Source organism: Pristis pectinata, chromosome 12 (assembly GCF_009764475.1).
Source record: "Pristis pectinata isolate sPriPec2 chromosome 12, sPriPec2.1.pri, whole genome shotgun sequence".
In the NCBI taxonomy this organism is placed as follows: Eukaryota; Metazoa; Chordata; class Chondrichthyes; order Rhinopristiformes; family Pristidae; genus Pristis; species Pristis pectinata.
In genome coordinates, this window is record NC_067416.1 from 29,824,595 (window position 1) to 29,844,976 (window position 20,382).

Consider the following 20,382-nt stretch of genomic DNA (forward strand, 5'->3'; position numbering starts at 1 on the left):
AGAATCAATGTAAAAATATAACCCAAGTTATTAACATTACATAAAATTTTGCCTTTACATTTTGCTATTAAACAAGATCTTCTTCCCAAGTAGGTTTGCTGTTGCAATTAAGTAGAAAAATAGAACACTTCTATAATACTGCCCCTTCAATATATAACGGTCCTTACAAACCTCTAGTACCTTCATGCAACTGCAGGAGTGGTAGAAACACTATCTGAAATAACAAGCAGATTGTTGAACTATTTCTGCATTCAACAGTACAAACTCTGCCATTGCACTGGTTTTTCACTTGCTCATAGCTGAGAAGGAAAATTACTGAATTTGTCACATTTTGGACAGTTCATCCAACGAAAGCACAAATTTTCAAATGCAAGCTGCTTCTCAAAATATACTGCATCCATATTAATTTGCATATATAAAAATTGTTAAAGGTTTGCACATAATTTTCATTCGGATCTCCCCTAATATTAACATCTTCTAATTAGAGATGGAAATCCACAAACCTCTCTGTGCCTCCTTGCCAAGAGCTTCTGAGATCTGCATCAATTTGACCATATTAGCATTTCAGACCTCATACTTCACATTGACTCCAGTACCTCTGGATCAGAATCAGAACAACAGCAACAGCAGGGAGAAAGGCTTCTGCTCAAGAATATTTTGAAAGGTGTACAATTTCACCCAGCTTCCTCTCTTTTCACAGTCTTGCAATTAATTTTTATAGTTGACACATCCACTTATTTACCACCAAACAAAAGTTGTAGATGAGAAAGTAGATGTCTCCAAGACTGCATCCACTCTTGCAGGTTCTCTGATTTCTATTTTAGATCTAACTTGAAGTGAAAAGACAGAAATTACTGTCAATGGGACCTTAATAATCTTAACAGTATTTCCCCTTCAAACTTGCTTTAAGACAATTAAGAGGAATGCAGCAAAGTTAACAAGAGTCCTCTGCCTTATACAATGACTCGTCTCCCTACAGTGTAGAGTTCCTGAGTATTATCGTGTCCCAGCACAATGCTATGCAAACATGGAATTCTGATTTACATTAATAAATCTGAGAGATACCAAATACTTGACTAATGCCAAATGTACTCCTTACCCTCACGGCATGATACATGAAAGTTAGCAAATACATGTATTAAATTAAAAAGCAAATATAATTGACATGTTATTACAATTGGCTGCATAGAAAAACAGGAAAGCAGAAAATTGAGATCCCACTGTTGCAAATCTAAAAAAACCCTAAAAATTTTATTTTTCATTTATCCTCATCATACAGCAAAAACAATGAGAAGTACAAATGATTGTCTTTGCTAGAGACCAACACAAACTGTGTTGAAAAGCTGTAGGTAATTAGATAAAATGACATTCGTTTGAACCATTTTTACATTAGCAATATTCTCAACTATCACAAAAGGCAATAAAAATTTACACCACAAACAGCAATATGCCTTCTGAAAGGTTTTTAGCTCAAAACAGAAAACCCACCAAATCTCGTTACTAGTGGCAAATTCCCTGTAGAGATTGAAAGTATTTATTAGTGTCATTTAGGATAAGCATAAATCCAAACAATGTGCCAGAACTGCTACTGAAGCAGTTTGAAACATGAAAATATTTTTTATATATACAAAAGCATATAGCACATTCTTGTTTGAATATTCATCTCCCAAAAAGATTTCAGAAGAACTTTCCTTCAAAGTACATTTTCATTAAAAAGTGAATCAGTATACTAGAATAAACTAGACATATATATATAAATTATATAGGGTTATGGCAGAACCTTCAACCTCGGGCCCTTCTCTAACATTTAATCAACTATCAAAGTAAGGAATCCCAGTCTCTCGTTGCTTCCATTAAATGTCGTTGACCATGACCTACCCATTCATCCTGATTATCAAATATCCTACCACAAAACCAGCAACTGAATCTAGCCTCAATGGCTTTATTTGAAACTGTTTTCACAATCTGATAGTTATTCTTGCTAGTCTTTTTTAGCTTCAACTTCAGTACATATCTTTCTTTCACAGGGCTCACTGGTTTTATCTTTTTACACTGGTTGATAAGAAAACCTTTTGCAGTTGCTTCATTACTGTTGCAAGGATGCAACAAAGCACCAATTGTTCTTTTTGATAAAACTACCTTGAGAACATTCCCTTTACACTTCTTAATGGTTTTCATGACATTCATCACTTCAGGAACATCTGCATCTGGATGATTAAGTACAATCACAGGTTGATTTCTTCTAGGACATTTAACAAGCTGACCATGATCAAAAGGTACAAGCCGTAGGGTTTGTACAGTTCCACCAGAGGCTGTTGTATTGCTAACTTCAAGAGACTTACTTATTTCTTCCTCTTCAGTTTCTTCAAATTCACTAAAGCTACTGGTTATTGCTTTTGATGATTTTTCAGAATTTTCCAACTTTCGCTTTAGTCTTTTGCTGTATCGATATACAAGCTTCTCATTACATGACTTCCGTGGTTCCCACAGTTCATCTGATTTCTCATTATCCCATATGCAGTTTGATCTGGCTGTTGACCTTTGTGGAGCAACAGAAGTGCCTTTATTTGTACTTCTTTTCTCAGTAGACCGAACAGATGAACCTCTGACAACCGGAGCAATAGGAAGTTTAAGAGAAGCCTGAGTAGTGATTTGGAGAGGGATGTTGAGGTTTGCTGTACTCGAGGACACAGGTTTATTGACTGGTAGCAAGATACATGGAGAGCCACTAGTCAACATTACAGCCTGACCAGGTTGCTGTAAAGGCTTATTTAAGTTACCTGCAGCACCATTATGAAGTGACACTGTATTTTTCAGGAACTGATTGTCCTTCATGCCCGACTCCCCATTAGAACTTTTAACAAATCGCAACAAAATCTTCTTCTGATGAGGCCCATTTTCTTCAGACACGGAACCAGCATTTGCCACATTCTCTTCACTGATGACTCCAGCATTTTTCTTCTGCATAATGCACTGAAACAAAACAGTTTGTTGGCTTGATACATGTTCTGTATTTTTATCTCTTACTGCGTTCACACCTTCCAACATAGTGCCTTGTCTTAATGGAGCTGACACCAAATTATTTGATACAGAGGATTCGCTGATCAAATTTTCACCGTGACTATTTACATTTGCTGAACCATTTTCTGTGCTATGGTTGTTATTAGGATCAGCTGCAAGTTTTGCATAAGAATGATGATCAAACACTGCAGAAACAGGACCTTTACACAAAGGATCTTTGGAAGACAAAGTGTTTATTGGTGCAGTCTCCATATCAACTACTCTGGAATCACTAGTTAATGAACATGTATTCTGTTGGACACTGTCAGAAACTGAGGTTTGTCCTTGTACACAATTACTTCCACTAACCGATACAGGAGGATTGCTCCCACAAACAATGCTAGCAACTGCACCAAGTGTTCCACTACTAAATGTAAGTATCAAACCAGGCCCCTTGTCTGTCAGGCTGGCAGAATTTCGAGTCACAACTTTTGTTTGTGGAACCGTGTCCCTGGATACCATTTGTAGTCTGGATTGTTTTGCCAAATGTAAGGGGACCGCAGAACCTTTCTGTGATGGTTGGACTATAACAGGCTTAGTGATGCCAGCAAGGTGGATCGGACCCAGAAGTGTCACTGGTGGCACAGCTGGGTTATTACTCCCATTTGCAGAAGTGCGAATTGCATCCTTTATTAACTGCTGGTTGATTATTTCATCAGAATGAGTCTTTAACAGCGTGTTCAACTTTTCAACATTTGGTGGCATGCAGTTGCTGGATACAAGTGGAGATACAGACAAGAGCATATTTCTCCCATCAATACATTTATTGTTTATAACAGAGCTATTACTTTCATCATTTACAGAGTTCAACTGCATGGGCAAAGAGTTATTTTTAAGAGAATAATTATGCAAATCAGGTTTGTTTTCTGCAGTATATGTACTGATCTGCTCCTCAAGGAAACTAACTGAACTACTTTTTGGACACTGTGATTCACTGCAAGGAGGTTCAACACCAAATGTAGAAGTGGCCTTCAATGCATCAAGTAGCAACTGATTTTCCTCAGGGGCCAAGCAACTCATTCCATCCCCACTCTGTAGTGAGAACACAGATGTGATTCTAGGCATTATTGGTGATTCACTGCCATCAGAATCACTAGCTTGTTCTTCCAAAAAGTCTTTTACAGAAACATTATCATTGATGTTATATTTGGCATGACAGTCCATCATCTCTACATTCACATTACTCAGGCAATTTGTTTTTTCTGCATTTGATCCACAGAAATCCAGAACTCTTTGTGAACTTGCACTGTTGGCAGAAATTGATACGGCCTCTTCAGTACTTTCAAAATTACCGTTTCCTTCTGAGCAAGTTGTCCAATCTGTTGAAGAGGACCAAGTACGGTTACTTTTCCCAAGTTCACATTTTGTCTGCACTGTTGTACAATTTCTCACAGCTAGTATTTCACAATCATTTCCAAACTCCTTTTCACCATCCCTCTTTAATGCTTCAGCCTCCAATTCAGACTCACATTTGTCTGTCATTTCTGTATGAGGCATGTTATTCAAATTAAGCAAACAAGGTTCATAATTACCTCTGTTTGATTTTTTTACATTCACTGGACAGGAACTGGTTTGTTCTGAGGCAATTTCATCTTTTAATGCTGCATTGCAAGAATCAGAGTTTGCAACCACACTATTATCACAGGCCTCATCATGTTTTAAGCTTAGAGTCTCAGGTCCCAGTTCAGCAGAGGTAAAAAGGAAACTAGAATTGGAATGAGAACTTGTACATTCTACAGTTGACATTACCACGGGACCATCTTTTGATGTCACGAATCTGCTCTCAGATTTTCCATTAACTACTTCAGAAGGTTTCAGCATTTGGAGCAGTATAGGTGAATTAAATTCATTCAAACCCTGAACACCTGATTTTTGGAACCCATATGACTGTGAAGAAGTACTGATACACAATTCACCAGAAGTTGAAACATCAGTTGGTGAAACTATTCCAGCTACTATTTTGTGTGGCTGTCCAGGGTTTGATTCTCGAACAGCTTCTGATGGTAGTGAAATCATTGCTGATTTTGAATCATCTCCTTGCACTATTGAAACACCAGATTGTTTCGAAGCAGAAATATCCACCTTAGCATAATTGTGGATAAAAGGCAAATGGGTACCTCTTTTGAATTGTAATGAGGTATCACAATCTAACTCTTTTCCCTTGGATATCTGCTCATTACTTAAGCACTGCAATGATTTTGAATCAGGCTGGTTGTTGGCTGAAGATACAAATATCTGAGATGAATAATTATTTGAAACTGAAGATTTTTCCAAAGTTGGAATTTTTTGCATAACTTGATTCTCTGGCATGCCCTTATTTATTGTAATTTCAGCCAGACGCACTGAAGATGGTGGCAATAACAGATTGCCTGTTTGTGCTGAATTAATGCCTGCAATCAATGGCTCTACTGTCTTGACCTGAGTAAATTTACTACCTATAATAGTAGGTACTACATGAGACACCGTCTGCGATGTAGATGCCTGCAATTTTGATTCCATAGAATGGTCTTTTACCAAGAATGTGCGAGGTTGACTTGTTAAAATATTTGATAATCTAATAAAATGTGCATCTGCACTTGATGCATTTGTATCAGATAAACCAACATTTGAATTCCCTGCATTCTTAGGCAAATGTAGCAAGTTGTCATTGTTGGCTTGGGTTTGAGAATTTGAAGCACTTAACTTTTGCTTGTTTGTGGGCAATAGCTTAATTATTAAATGCTGTTTGCCATTTACTATTTTGAAGCCCATAAACTGAGCACTATAGTTAGGTGGCAGAGACAATTTATTGTTCTTTAAAATTACTGTACAAGTCTCAGATGGCAATATCTTTCTAGATATTTGATTAGGATCACTTGCTTCTGTTCTCTTTATTGGAGGGCTAGTTAGAGCTACTGGCTTTGGTCCCCAGATTTCATCTTTCTTAACATCAATATCTCTTGAACTAATTATTTCTTCATTCAAACATAGATCTAAGTCTGGAGGAGACTGCGGCACTGGATGACTGAGCTTCTTTGTTGCATCATCAGATTTCTTAGCATTATCCTTTCCAGTTACCAAATTCTGAATCTGCTTTTTCCTCCTCCATTGCACTTTCCGAGTCACCCCACTTTTGTACCTTTTTAGAACAAGCTTCAGACCCAATGAATTCTTCACTTTTCCTTTTTGACATACCTCCACCTGTGGTTTGGAGTTGCCCCCCTCAGCCAGGCCCTTATGGACAGCATTAATATGCTTTACAATATAGTCTTTCCGTGTTGCCCCATAGTTACAGTATTGGCAACAGAAAGGAAAAGATCCCGTATGGACAACAAGATGTCTTTGAAACTCACCTTTTGTGTAACTTACATGCTCACATTTACCACATTTATATTGGATCACATCATGTCTATGAATGTGCTGAATAAATGTGCCCTGATCTTTTGTAGAAAACCTGCACTTTTCACAACGAAAATTACCATTTACACCATGTTTCCAATTTAAATGCTTTCTCAACTCTTGCAGAGTATACATTTTACCATCACAGCAAACTTCACATTTCAGAAGAGGGGTACGATGTTTCAGTCGGTGTTGGCTCAGTGTCTGGAAATCATTAGCAGTAAAATCACACAATTCACAAGGATACACAGGGGAATCTGCAGCATGAAATTCCTGATAATGTTTCAATAATTGCTTTGGGTTGTATTCAGCACCGTCTTTACATTTCCCACAGTTGAAACGTAGAACTTTTACTAATACAGCTTTTGCTGTCCCATCAGAAGTTTTAGATGGCTCACCCAATGAATTCTGCGCAGAAGCATCTTTAAAAGAATTAACTTGATGGTCCACTTGAGCTTTAGTGTCTTTCCTGAATGATTTTCTTGCAGTCTGACATCTATGTTGTGATGTTTTACTTTGATTCTTATGTAAATCTGAAGATATCTTTTCCACATCTAACCTTGTCAGAACAACTTTTGCGTTTTCAAGTTTGAATTTCAACTCTTGCTGAAGCTGTTTATTCACAGTTATTGAAGGCACAAATGAAACTTGTGCAAACTTTTGTGTTACAAATCCTTTGTCTTTCTGTGAAAGATTCCCCGTCGGCATATTTAATTTATTTCTACAATTCCTCTTAATATTTGTATCAATGAGTCGTTGCTTCATTAACGTACAAAATTTCTCATCAGATTGCGTATTTCAGTTCTGTGGAACATGAACACTGTAGATACTCATCAGATGCCTTCTCTCCGATAGATACATTTCACGTCTCAAAAGGCTTATCTTCAGAATTTAGTTCAGATTAAACTGGCCAGTAGCTTATTACGTCTCACACGCTGGTGATTCTGTAAAGTATATATAAAAAAATTCAAATAGTGTACAAAGAATAGAATCTGCTGTACTGCAACACAATTCTAATGAAAAGCTACTGTGGTGTTCTTATGCAATTCAGTTAATTTGTATATATCAGCTTAGAATGTGCATGGGCTGCTCAAAACTGACAGTGAAATCCAGAGTCTACACATCCAGTTAAACACAAATCCAGAAATTAATTTTGGTATCACCCTGCTCCTGCTTTGGTCCAGTTTGTATATTTAGGAACAAGGCAAGGTCATTTCACTCCTTGAGCCTATGCCACCATTCCATGCATCATGGCCTTTATCACACATTCCAAAAATTAACAAAGATCTATCAAACTCAACTTTAAAATTAGCCTAGGATCAACTGTGAAAGAGTTCCAAATTTCCATCACATTTTGCAAATAGGTGTGCATCCCCACTGTCATTCCCAAAAGCCCTGGCTAAATTGTTATACATCTGTTTGCCCTAGTCTGACCTACAGCTACAGTTTCTTCCTATTTACTCCATTCAGTTTCTTTTAATATTTTGAAAACTTTGTTCTAAAATATATCTAACCTTCTAATTCTAGGAAAGGAACCTTTAGTTTTTAAACATGTAATTTAACCAGAGTTAGTCAGGTTTCCTTCTAGTAAATCCAGCCTGCACGCCAAGGTCAACACATCCTTCTTAAAGTCCAGATGTAGTTTGTCCAGGAATTGGAATGGCTGAATCCCACTGTATTTTTATGCTCTGACTAAACTGACCAGTATTGCGTTAGGGTTTTTAATTACATTGGTTATATGTCCATTTTTACAATTAACGTGCATGGTCATGTCCTTGGACTTTTTATTGCATCTAGGTTAGCAGCACTCAAAGTTGCAATCATCACCTAGTCAGTGATGCGACAGGAATGTTAATCTTTTATGCACTATTCTTGTTGTGAAAATCTGATGTTCTCAATGAACAAAAAATTTTTTAATGTGAACTAAACAATCACTGGACAACCTCTCTGGCCCTCAAACAGTCAAAAATATTATGTATGAAGGGTCATTCCCTAGACTCCAGATATACTTCATATAAAAAACAAAATGCAAAATAGTTATTTTTATATCTCATTTTCTATCTTCTGGAATTCCACAAGTCCCCCACAGATGGCACCAAAACAAAGAACACACCAGCGTGGGTTTATCCACATCACAGAACCTGCTAAATCTTCGAGGACAGGTAGGTAACGAGTGTTGTCCCTTTGTACCAATAACACAATCTGCACCATATTCTTGTTAAGTAGACCATGCATTACAGGTTCAATAATGTGACATTGTGCCCAACATCAATTTGTAGGACAGTACATGTTAGGAAGGTTTTAGTTTTGGGCTGTACAGTGGCCTTAAAAGTGGCCTTCAATACTACATTCTTTGCATATACTATACCATATGCTTCTCAAATCATTACGAAGGATGCCAAATACATGAGTAATATGACACCACATACAATTTGGCATGTTACTTTATTTTAGAGGTAGCTGTGGAACTTAACAGTATCACAATTAAAGCTCTCCTTAATATTAAGTGGACATACAAGAAAACCAAGAAAATTTAAAATGAAATGCAACATTCCCAACAGGTTTGCTTCCCAACAGCATTCCCAACAGGGATTACTGCTGCCTGGTAGACCACAGGTATGAGCCAGGTCTAAGGTGCTGATTTACAAATACCTTTTTCCTCAACTTACCAAAGATTCTGCTGGTGCATTGAAGGCGATAGTGAATTTCATTGAGATGAAGCTTCCAAGATGAGGAAAGTGGTCATGTTTTCTAAGACCTCACTGTGATTTTTTTTATTGTCAAAGGAGCTTCACCTTAAAGGTATAGCAAAGGCAGATTGGTTGAGGAACTTTGCATTGCAAATGTTGAGCACAAGGCCCATTTTCTTGTATACATTGATGGTGGCTCCGAGTATGCATAAAGGCAAGCACTGTCTGCATACTGCATCTCGGGTTTGGTTAACATTGGTTTTGGAGGATCACTCCAAAGACCAGCTCTGCCTGCATGAGAAGTTTGTGGGAGACGAGATAAAACACTGTGTCAAGAAACTTAACTTTCTGCCGACGCATCTTTTTCCACAGTCCTAACTAATTCATCTGGAGAAATGTTAATCAGGCTAAAATTCTTACAATGATTTTCAAAAGTACAGGCTATCCAGGATTAATATATGAAACATAAAACAGACAGCAATCTTCAGCATTCAACAGAACCCATTTACTTTCCCATTACAGAACAGGCATTTAAGATGTGTATTAATAAATAAACCCTTTGTCTAAGTAGTTAACTTAATTTTTTAGGACCAGTGTAAACCAATTAAAACATACTTCATTTTCAAATTCTTCCAAGATAAATTTGTTCCTTCACTTCAAGATTCAAGAGGAATCACTTGATTCTAAATAGATGCTCTCCCATGATCATGTATTAGACATCAAGACCTTTACAGACTGGGAAAATAGTCATTATTTCCAGACAAATTAATTGAATTATACTGCAAAAAAAATAGTAGCTGTAATACAACAGCACAATTAGAATACACCAGGAAACGGAAACAGAAGTTTATTGTATGTATTTTTTCCGTTAACTTGTACAGATAAACCAAGAAAATAATTCATTAAAAAGGTTAGATGAACACACAAGAAATAGTAGGCCAGTCTGCACCTTAAGCGTGTATCGCCATTGAATAAAACCACAGATAATCCATACTTAGCCTCAACACTTACTTTCCTGCTTTCTACCCAAACTACTAGACTACCTTACACTTCAAGCCTCTGTCAATCTCCATCACAAATATAGTCAATGACTCCACCTTCACAACTTTCTAATGTAGAGAATTTTAAAGGCTCGTATTTCTTGAAAAAGGGAATTTCTTGTCATCTTTCTTAAATGGGAGACCTTTTGATCCAAAACTATGCCCACTAGTTCTATATACCTCCTTTAGAGGAAACATCCTCTCAGCATCCAAGCTGTCAATAAGATTACCTCTCATTCTTCGAAATTATAATAGTATGGACCCAATCTACTTAACCTTTAATGATAGCAATCATCTTAGTAAACCTTCTCTGCAGTGCCTCCAACGCATGCATACCATGAAAATATGACCAAAACTGTACACAATTCTTCATATGCAGTGTGACCAATATCTTGTAAAACTGCACAAAACCTTCCCTACTTTTATACTTCAAATCCTTTCCAATAAAAAAAATTCCATTAATGTCCCCGAGGGGCAGCAAACAGCATTGCCGATAGAGCTGCTGCCTCACAGCTCAAACATCCAGAGTTCAATTATGATCTTTGGTGCTGTCTGTGCGAGTTTACGTGGCTGCTCGGGCTTCTTCTGGATACTCTGGATTCCTCCTCCTCCATCCCAAAGACATGCTGTTAACTGGCTACTGTAAATTACCAAGTGTTGGTGGGTGATAGAAGAATCAGTGGGAGTTAATTGGCCTGTAAGTAAGAATAGGTTAGAGGGAAATAGATTTTTGGCATTGCTGAGAGGCAGCATATATGAATAACAATTTGCTTTACATGCATGCTACCTTTCTGTTTCATATACTAGGACCTCTAGATCCTTTGGTACCAAACACCGAATCAATAAATTGAGAGAGTACTCATTAGAATCATGTAAAACTAAGTAAACAAGACAACAAATTAAGGGAGAAAATGGTAGCCATAAGTCCCGAGTACTTAAACTTCTCTCTCCACCACATCCCTCTCTACTCTCCACAAAAATCTTACTATTCTTTGTTTCTTCTAACCAATGATCCTTTATCATTTTCTCAAAAAAAAAATTCACAGATTAGAAACAACTTCACCTATAACTCCAGCACTGACCACCCCATAATTGCACACATGGAGTTAAACTAATACTGCCCTAGTAGAGTTGCTAATATGAAGTGCTGTGTTTCCAGAATTTTGTTTTTATGTCAGATTTGCAGCATCTGCAGTTTATTGATTGTCAACCCTCAGTTGAGAGCACAGATCCCACAATTATTCTACCTAGCTATGCAGCCAGTAAAGCTATCTGTTTGATACAGTGTACCCCCACGTTACAGCAGTTTGGGACAGAAATCTACCCTTACGGAATTCACACATCACTACTAAAAAAATTTGAGACATGGAATTTATGTGAGAGAAAGATAAACACAAGATAAAGAGAAAACATTGTCAATTTTTGTCAAGGGATCACATTACAGATAATCACAAAATGGTTAGTTTTCTAGGATTCACCGTAACGTGGCAATATACTGTATTTAATTCCAACCAGTACATCTTGCACACTTGTTTTGACAGCTTTTAAGTAATAAAACATACATGTAATAATTATATTAAAGACATTAAAGAACAATTCCTCTGACTTAGGGTCCTCGTTAAACAGGTTTCAGCAACCTAATTGTCCTAATTTCCAGAGTGAGAAGTGAGAATTCAACTGCCCAAAAGGTAAATCAAAAAATAAAATTGCCAATTGTGAAGGAAGCAGTAACAGGGAGCAGTAACCATTTGGCTCTCTCTAGGAACCCAGGACCAAGACCTTGAACAATCAAAGTAAACAGGAAATCTATAATATCCCCAACAATATGGAGAGATCATGGCACCCTTTTACCAAATATAATCAGAACTTCATATCTAAAACTGTTTCTATTTTAATTATTTTCTTACATTTTTGCAACACAAGATAAAATGATGCCAATTTATTCTGTACCCAACTTTTACACATATTCCTCAGACATAACTATGAGACATGTCTTAACATCTTATCAGAGTGTATCCCAAAACTCTTATATGCATAATTTAACATTATTATAAACAGAGTATGCAGTCAACAGATCAAATGCTGTATGGTTCTGCTTATTAACTGAAACAAAATGCAGTGCTTTTGAAGTGTCACATTCTTCAGGTATCATAGGTTACTTTAAGTATCTCAGATATGGCTAATATTGACTAAAACTGAATAACAACTGGAAATAACTTACCACTCAGGACCTTGAATAGTGAATGCATTCATGAACAGTTCTGATGAAAGATCTGAAACATTAATTGTTTCTTTCTTCATTGTTCCTGTTTGACCAGCTGAGTTTCTCCAACACATTGCCATTTCCCTCCCTCGTCCCCCCCAGATTTCCAGAATCTGCAGATTTCTCCTTTTCAGAAACCTATCTTGACCTTGAATACAATCCATGATTCAGTCCCAAAAGCTCTCCAGGGTAAAAGATTCCACATATTCACAAGTCTCAGAAAAGCAATTCTTCCAAAGCTTAAATGAGCAACCAACTTTTCCGGATTTGTGTTCCCGATTCCACAAAGGGGTTCAGTGGACTCCTCTCATCATCTACCCTGCCAAATACCCTCAGATTGTCATATTTTACATAAAGATCACCTCTCCTCCTTTTAAATTCCAAGGAGCAAAGGTACAACATGTGGAGCCTTTCCTCATTGGGCAACCTCTTCATCCCAACCCTCCATCTAGTAAGCCTTCTCCAAACTCCCTTTAATGCAAGTATTTCTCTCCTCAAAGGAGGAAGACCTGTACACATTTCTCCTGTAGTCTCATCAACATCCTGTACAGATGTAGCAAGACTCTGCTACATTTACAAGCCATACCCTTTGCAATAAACACCAACATTCAATTTGCCCAATTACTTTCTCCATTTGTATGCTAACTTTGTGCTTCTTATATGAGGACACCCGTATTGGTATTGGTTTATTATTGTCACTTGTACCGAGGTACAGTGAAAAACTTGTCTTGCATACCGATCGTACAGATCAATTACACAGTGCAGTTACATTGGGTTAGTACAGAATGCATTGAGGTAGTACAGAGTGCACTGATGTGGTACAGGTAAAAACAGTAACAGTACAGAGTAAAGTGTCACAGCTACATAGAAAGTGCAGTGCAATAAGATGCAAGGTCACAACAAGGTAGATCATGAGGTCAGAGTCCATCTCATCGTATAAGGGAACCGTTCAATAGTCTTATCACAGTGTGGTAGAAGCTGTCCTTAAGTCTGGTGGTACATGCCCTCAGGCTCCTGTATCTTCTACCCGATGAAAGAGGAGAGAAGAGAGAATGACTCAGGTGGGTGGGGACTTTAATTATGCTGGCTGCTTCACCAAGACTGCAAGAGGTAAAGACAGAGTCCGAGGAGAGGAGGCTGGTGTCTGTGATGCGCTGGGCTGTGTCCACAACTCTCTGCAGTTTCTTGCGGTCCTGGGCACAGCAGGTGACGTACCAAGCCATGATACATCCAGATGGGATGCTTTCCATGGTACATCGATAAAAGTTGGTGAGAGTCAAAGGGGACAAACCGAATTTCTTTAGCTTCCTGAGGAAGTAGAGGTGCTGGTAAGCTTTCTGTCTATACTGCAACATTCCATAGCGTCCCTCCATTTAAAGAATATTCTGCTTTTCAAATTCTATATACCCAGGTGGATAACCTCACATTTCCCAATTGAAACTCCATCTGCCTAATTTTTGGTTACTACCTTAACCTGTCTTTGCAGGCTGTGTCATGCTTACAACTTGCTTTCCCACCTTTCTTTGTATTGTCAACATTATGGCAACCATACACTTGGTTCCTATCCAATGCACTAATACAGATTGTAAATAGCCAAGGCTGCAGGACCAATTCCTATGATACTGCAGTAGTTAGAGCTTGTCTCCCTGGATAGGATTCATTCACGTTGATGGGCTAACTACCAGTAAACAATCTCTGTCCATGGTATCATTTTACCCCCAATCTGGCAAGCTCTTGCCATGTGCAATAACCTTTTGTGGCACCTTATCAAATGCCTTTAGGAAATCCAAATACCTCTACTGTTTCTCTTACCCACCCTCCTTATTACATCCTCAAAAGAATTCTATTACATCTGTCAAACACTATTTTCCTCCACAGTGGAGCCATTCTATTATTACTTTTTGAATGTGCTACCTCCACTTCCTTAATAATGAAAGTTAGTATATACCCAAATATGTCTATTGCACTAACTGGCTTGTTTGAATAGATTCACAATTTTCCAACCCACTGTAGCCTTCCAAACTATAGAGGACTCTGAAATATCATGGCCAATGCATTCGGCATGTCTGCAGCCACAATTTTTAAGACCCCAGAATGTTAACCATCGAGTGCAGGGCTTTTGTCAGCCTCTTCTCCCATTATTTTGCTTAGTAGCTTTCCTCCAGTGATAACAATCGTTTCAAGTTCCTCTGTTTTGCCTCTGAATTTTTTATTATTGGGATGATTTTAATGACTTCTACCATAAAGACAGAAACAAAATATTTGTTCAAAGTTTCAGTTACTTCCTAATCTCCCATTATTAATTCGCCCATCTTATTTTCTGAGACTAACATTCATCTTAACTGCTACAACTTTGTGTTAAACTTGGAAGTTTGTAGAATCTGTTCTTATATTTCTTAATTTACTCTTAATATCTATTGTGCCTTTTTTAAGTCAACTTTTGCTGGTTTCTACTGCTCAATCAGGAGTTATTGTAGGTCTAGTTCTGCTCAGCCACACTGCAAGTTAGGAGAGGGCAGCTGAATTTCCATGATAATTTTATGAAGGTACGCTAGTGACAAGAAGCACACTAGTTTAGAAGAGAACAACTGTACTGAAGCGCAGAACAATAATTTGGATTGAAGCCTTCATCTCCTTTGCATAATTCTTTATCTCTACTTTATTATGGAAATATCTCTAATGTCTAATAGAAAGAGTGGTAAAGGTGAAAACTCACCCTCCATTGGAAAATTAAAGTGATGTTGAATATGGTACTGCATGACAGGTTTAACTTGTAGAAGTGAGTCACTTTCACATGAATTGTCACATGTGCAAATGACAATAAACTAGACTTTGACATACAAGTCTGTCAACCATCTTTTGAAAAATTAAAGGGTACATGAATCTATTCATTTCATTAAATACGAATTCTATTCCAAGATTCATATAAGATTGCAATAACAGTATAAATGTACAGCACTTAACCAGCTTAAGATGTTAGCACAAAACGACGAGATGATACCAAAATCAAATTTTTACATTACTGCGATCTATGAAGACAAGTAAATTAGAACAATTTTAAACACACGATAAATCCCTCACTATCATAAGTGCCAAAGTCAGATTTCCTGCGGGAAATTGACGAAGTTGCAGAACTATATGTAACGTTGAATTTCGTGAAAACTCAACAAAAGTTCACGGAAGAAAAAAAAAATCACATTTTAAGTGCCTTAACCTCTACCCAAAGTGTACAATCGACCCTGGAGACAAGTCTTGTGCAAAGGACCAACGAGCAAAAGGTTTTAAACTGAAACGATGTCATGGTGAATAAGTAAAATTCAGATTCATCTACTTACAAGGCAATGAGACTATCGGTCCGTGGCTGCTCTAGACGGTATTCTACCGGTCTACAGGGGAAAGGAAAACACCGTGAACACTCCCCATCGCCCTAAAGCGAGACCCCGGCTGTGTCCCGGGACTGGACCCCAGGCCGCGAACCACGAATAGAAATCTATTTCTTTACCGTCAAAATGGCGGACGGATACACCCACCCGGGCTTAAAACGGCCCCGTGTATTTTCTTTTAACTAAGCGCCTTGAGCTCACAGACGACCGCCTTGAAAGACAAGAAGAACGGCGGGAGCTCCTGGGCCATTCGCGGAACCGTCGGCTTCAAACGGCCGCCCCTACCGACAGTTAGCGGCCGCACTATTTCCTCTCCACACCGACTTGTCCTCCGCCCGCCGCCCGCCTGAGAGCGGCGGACATTTTCCTCACCTCACCCCGAGCGGCGTGCCGGCCCGGGGCGCTGAGCCGAGTGCGAAATTCGAGCAGTTCCTTCCGCCGAATGTCAGCGGGGGGTTTCTTGTGCAAATATATTGAGGGGAATCCTTACCGATGTTGTTTTATGAAAGTAGTGTGCAGGTCACTATGAGCTGCCATGACAGTGACATCCGGGCATTGTGCTGCTGCTGCTGCCTTGTGGAAGGAAACCGGCTTCCGGTGGGTGAGTGGGTCGGGCCGGGTTGGGAGGAGAGCAGAGAGAAGAGGGCGGTGGTACCTTGTAGTCAAAGCGCCATCGGATACCCTTTGTGTTGCCAGGTTTTGTATATCTCCTGCATTTCCTATTGAACCCTTAAAGCATAGGATGACAGTGATAGATCACCAGGCCTTGATGTCCATTTTGTTTAAATACCTCCTGTTTCTAATTCAATGGGAATAAATGTTTAATTCAATGGGAATAAACTACCAGAGAAGTGTTTCTTGATTTTTCAATCATAGGTTGTTTCATGGATTATAATAACGAATCTTGTATTTGCATATAGAGGTTGCTTAGGTTTTATAATGAGTTTTACTCTACCAGATGATAAATATTAAATTGAATATTATTCCCAATGTTGGGAGCTGTGAGTTGACAGGAAGATACTTTAACAAGACTTGAACTAGCCTGGACTGATAACTTTCAAGCCACAAAGTGTCAGGCAATGACCATCACCAACAAGGGAGTCAGCCACTTCCTCCTGACAATTAATAGAATTGCCCTTGTTGAGTTTCCTACCATCATATTGGTGAGTCATCAATGACTAGGAATCAACTGGGCCAGCCACATAAATGCTGTGAATAAAATAGCTGGGTCTCGTACAATAAGTGACTCATTTCCTGACACGTTAAAAAATTTCTATCACAAAGCACATCAAGAGTGAGATTGTTTAGTCTCAACATGCTTGGTTACAGCTCCAACAACACTCAAGAAGCCCAATCCCCTTCAGGATAAAGCAGGCACCATGATTGATACACAGTCCTCTTAACCATTTAGCCTCTCTACTATTGGCACACCATGGTTGCAATGTGCACCATCTACAACATGCTTTTCATTTATTCACCTTGTTTTGACAGCAATTCACAACCACATCCTTCTAGCTCCAAGAAGAACAAGGGACAAAACCTCTTGCACGTTCCCCTCCAAATCATTCACCTTCAAAACTTGGAAATATATTGCTGTTATTTTCATCATTATTGGTTCAAAATCCTGAAGTAGTATCTTCACCAGAGGAATTGCAGCAGTCCAAAAATATGAGTTATCACAATATTCTCAGGGACAATTAGAGGTGGTCAATAAATGCTGGCCTTACCAGTGTTGCACATTTCACAATAATGAATATAGATATAAAAGAAATTGCACTTCTAAATATATTGCACAACAAATCCTTTGGAACTGTGGCTTTACTGTCAAAAACAAGCTAGCTTTCTTGCAGGAATCTGGTGTCATCGGTCATGTATGTGCAGGTATTGGACAAATTTTAATATCTTTATAATTATTTGCACTTGTAGTCTTTAACCTTGCTAACACTTTCCACACTGAGGCCAAAGCTGCTTTCATGAAAGCTTTTAAGCAAAGTATAAATAATGCAAAATTTGTTGCAGTATTTGAACAGTGTTTCTATATTCTGTAGAAAATGCAAAGAAAATTCAAATATCTAATATGTTAGGCACAATCAACCTTTTCCTTTTATAGGACCTTTAAGATATGGACCATGGAGATCCCTAAATCATATATAAGTGACAAAAAATATTGTTACAGGTCAGGTTGATATTTGGGGAACGTCCCTTTAAGACCTGGACAGTAGAGTAGTAGTGTGTGTGGTGTCATCATGACAGCAAGATAACAACGTGCTGATGGTTTTGCTCAGTGAGTCAGAAAAGAGAGAGAAACACTGACTGCTGGTCTCCGTAACAATGGATGAAGAACAATAGTTGTGTCTGTCACATACAATCCATGTCTGGATTTTTGGAGCAAACAAGTGGAGTCCACTTTGTCGTTAACCTATAGAGGGAAACAGGTATTTCTGTGGGCGGCCACATATCGTATCGAATGCCTTCGGGGTGGCAGATACTTCGGAACAAAGCAAAGGAGATCATCAGTGATTGAGGTGTCATGTGGGTTCCATTGTGGAACATGTGGATTTCGTAATTTCTCTCTACATTCTCTCTACGTTTTGTCTTCAGTCAACGGTGGTTTTGCAAAAGCCTTTGCTCACATTTCACCTTATGACTTGCTGAACTGAACTTTGAGAACTATTCCTGGACTTGGAGTTTGGGAATTTGCCACACACACTGAGTTTAGTTTTGGGGTTTATGTTTAATATCTTTTCATTTTTACTTTTCTTATTATTACAAGTGGTTATTAAAAGTTTTTAACACTTGTACATGACTCGTGTGTTTCTATTGTTGCTGGTACGTAACAAAATAAAATTAATTAAATGTTTGCAAACATGTAATTTCACTAATTCAGAGTTTGCTTTAGTTAATCTGTGGAGTATTTCTATCATATAGTGCATGCATGGTGGTGCACCTTACTGTCAAACACTAACTTGTTTTATAACTTGGCTTTTTGAATATATTTATAAACAAAGTAATTAAACTCAATCAGATGCACATTTTTAATGTTCATTTCTAATCTGAGTTGCTTTCCTATTTTAATTATTTTTTTAAACAATTTAAATTATCTCTCTCCCCATGATTCAACATTAGATATGTTTTATTTAGTACAGAATGTTCTTATTTGGTTTATTCTTGTTACTATAGAGATGTGAAGGTTGGTAGTTAATTGGCCGCTGTAAATTTCCCCTAGTGTGCAGGTGAGTGATAGAATCTAGGAAGAGTTGATGGAAATGTGGAAGGAATTTTAAAAGAGAGGATTAGGGTAAATGGGTGCCTGATGGGCAGCATGGACTCAGTGAGCCAAAGGACTTGTTTCTATGCTCTATACCTCTATGACTTTATGAACTTGCCATTAAGGATTTGTTACATAGACATCAAAGTATCATTGCTCATCCAGACCTCTTAATATTGCACCATTTACTGTAAGATGGTATTCCATATTATTCTTCCCCAAAAACAGATTACTTTCACACTCCTCTGCTCTGAATTACCTCTGCTTAGCTTCTTTTCATTTTATTACTCTGTCTTTGTAATTGTGATCCTGAAGTCCTGCAAACCAAATCCCTTCAGACACACACATGCGCACACACAGACATACTCTGTCTCCATCACCACTTTCTGGAGTCAAAAATTTTTCTTCACTAGTGGAAAAGATTTTTTCATTGATTGCTTTTTGTTATTTTAATAGGAACTACTGTCAATTCCAGGTGAGTGGTACAAATTAGATTCAAATGAATCAGGATCAGTTTGTTCACCATCTCATAATTTTGTCTTGTACCTTAATCAAAAAGAAAATCAATGATTCATAAACTCTGATGTCTTAAGCAATATTACATAGTCATAAGAATACTTCAACTATTCTCTCATTATTTCTTATTGCCTGCTGTGTTAAAGAAGATTTTACCCTTCACCCTTCCTTTATTTTCAGCTCTTTGTAGAGCAATCCACTCAGTCCCATTCTCATGCTCTTCTGTCACAGGCCTGCAATATAATTCCTTCAATGCACTCTTCAATTCCATTTTGAATCTGCAAGTATAGGTGTTGTTGAACATTGATTGTTGGAAGAATTGTTGCATTAATTTATATCCAATCTGGTTCCCACACCTTTGAAAGGATGTGAAGATCCTAAAGAGGATGCAGAATTGATTTACCAGATGGCTCCAGAAATGAGGTATTTCTGTTACAAGGTTAGACTGGAGAAATTGATGTTGTTCTTATCTGAAGCAAAGAAGTATGAGAGAATATTTGATATAAGACTGTGATTAGTTTAATAGAGTAAATGGAATGAAACTATTCACGTGGCAAATGTTTTAAGGACCCAGGAAAACTTGTCTGGAATGAAGGGCAAAGCAGAAGGGGAATGTGAGGACAAAATTATTCATACAGAGCTGACATGACATGAAACTTATTGCCTGCTTAAAATATTGCAGACAGGTTCAATCAGATTCAAAAGGGAATTGAAGAGATCCCTGAAGGAATCATATTGCAAGCCTGTGACAGAAGAGCATGAGAATGCCACTGAGTGGATTGCT

At 38.0% G+C, this 20,382-nt stretch overlaps 1 protein-coding gene across 2 annotated transcripts; it reads right to left on the bottom strand.

Moving 5' to 3' along the window:
• Positions 1 to 2: 2 nt before the first annotated feature.
• On the bottom strand, positions 3 to 16,489 carry LOC127577036 (zinc finger protein 518A). Of its 2 annotated transcripts, XM_052027906.1 has the most exons (4): positions 16,305 to 16,372; positions 15,767 to 15,817; positions 12,390 to 12,441; positions 3 to 7,382 (listed from the first exon to the last, which is right to left on the bottom strand). In XM_052027906.1, the coding sequence occupies exon 4, from the start codon at positions 7,201 to 7,203 to the stop codon at positions 1,819 to 1,821; it is 5,385 nt and encodes a 1,794-aa protein (XP_051883866.1). In that variant the 5' UTR covers positions 7,204 to 7,382; positions 12,390 to 12,441; positions 15,767 to 15,817; positions 16,305 to 16,372; the 3' UTR covers positions 3 to 1,818. The 2 variants fall into 2 exon arrangements, with proteins under 2 accessions (XP_051883866.1, XP_051883865.1); XM_052027905.1 differs by lacking the exon at positions 12,390 to 12,441 and having other exon boundaries at positions 16,305 to 16,489.
• Between the last annotated feature and the right edge of the window lie 3,893 nt (positions 16,490 to 20,382).

Coding starts and splice junctions, on each gene's coding strand:
- LOC127577036 (XM_052027905.1), bottom strand. CDS start 7,203: ATGAAGCAACGACTCATTGATACAAATATTAAGAGGAATTGTAGAAAT.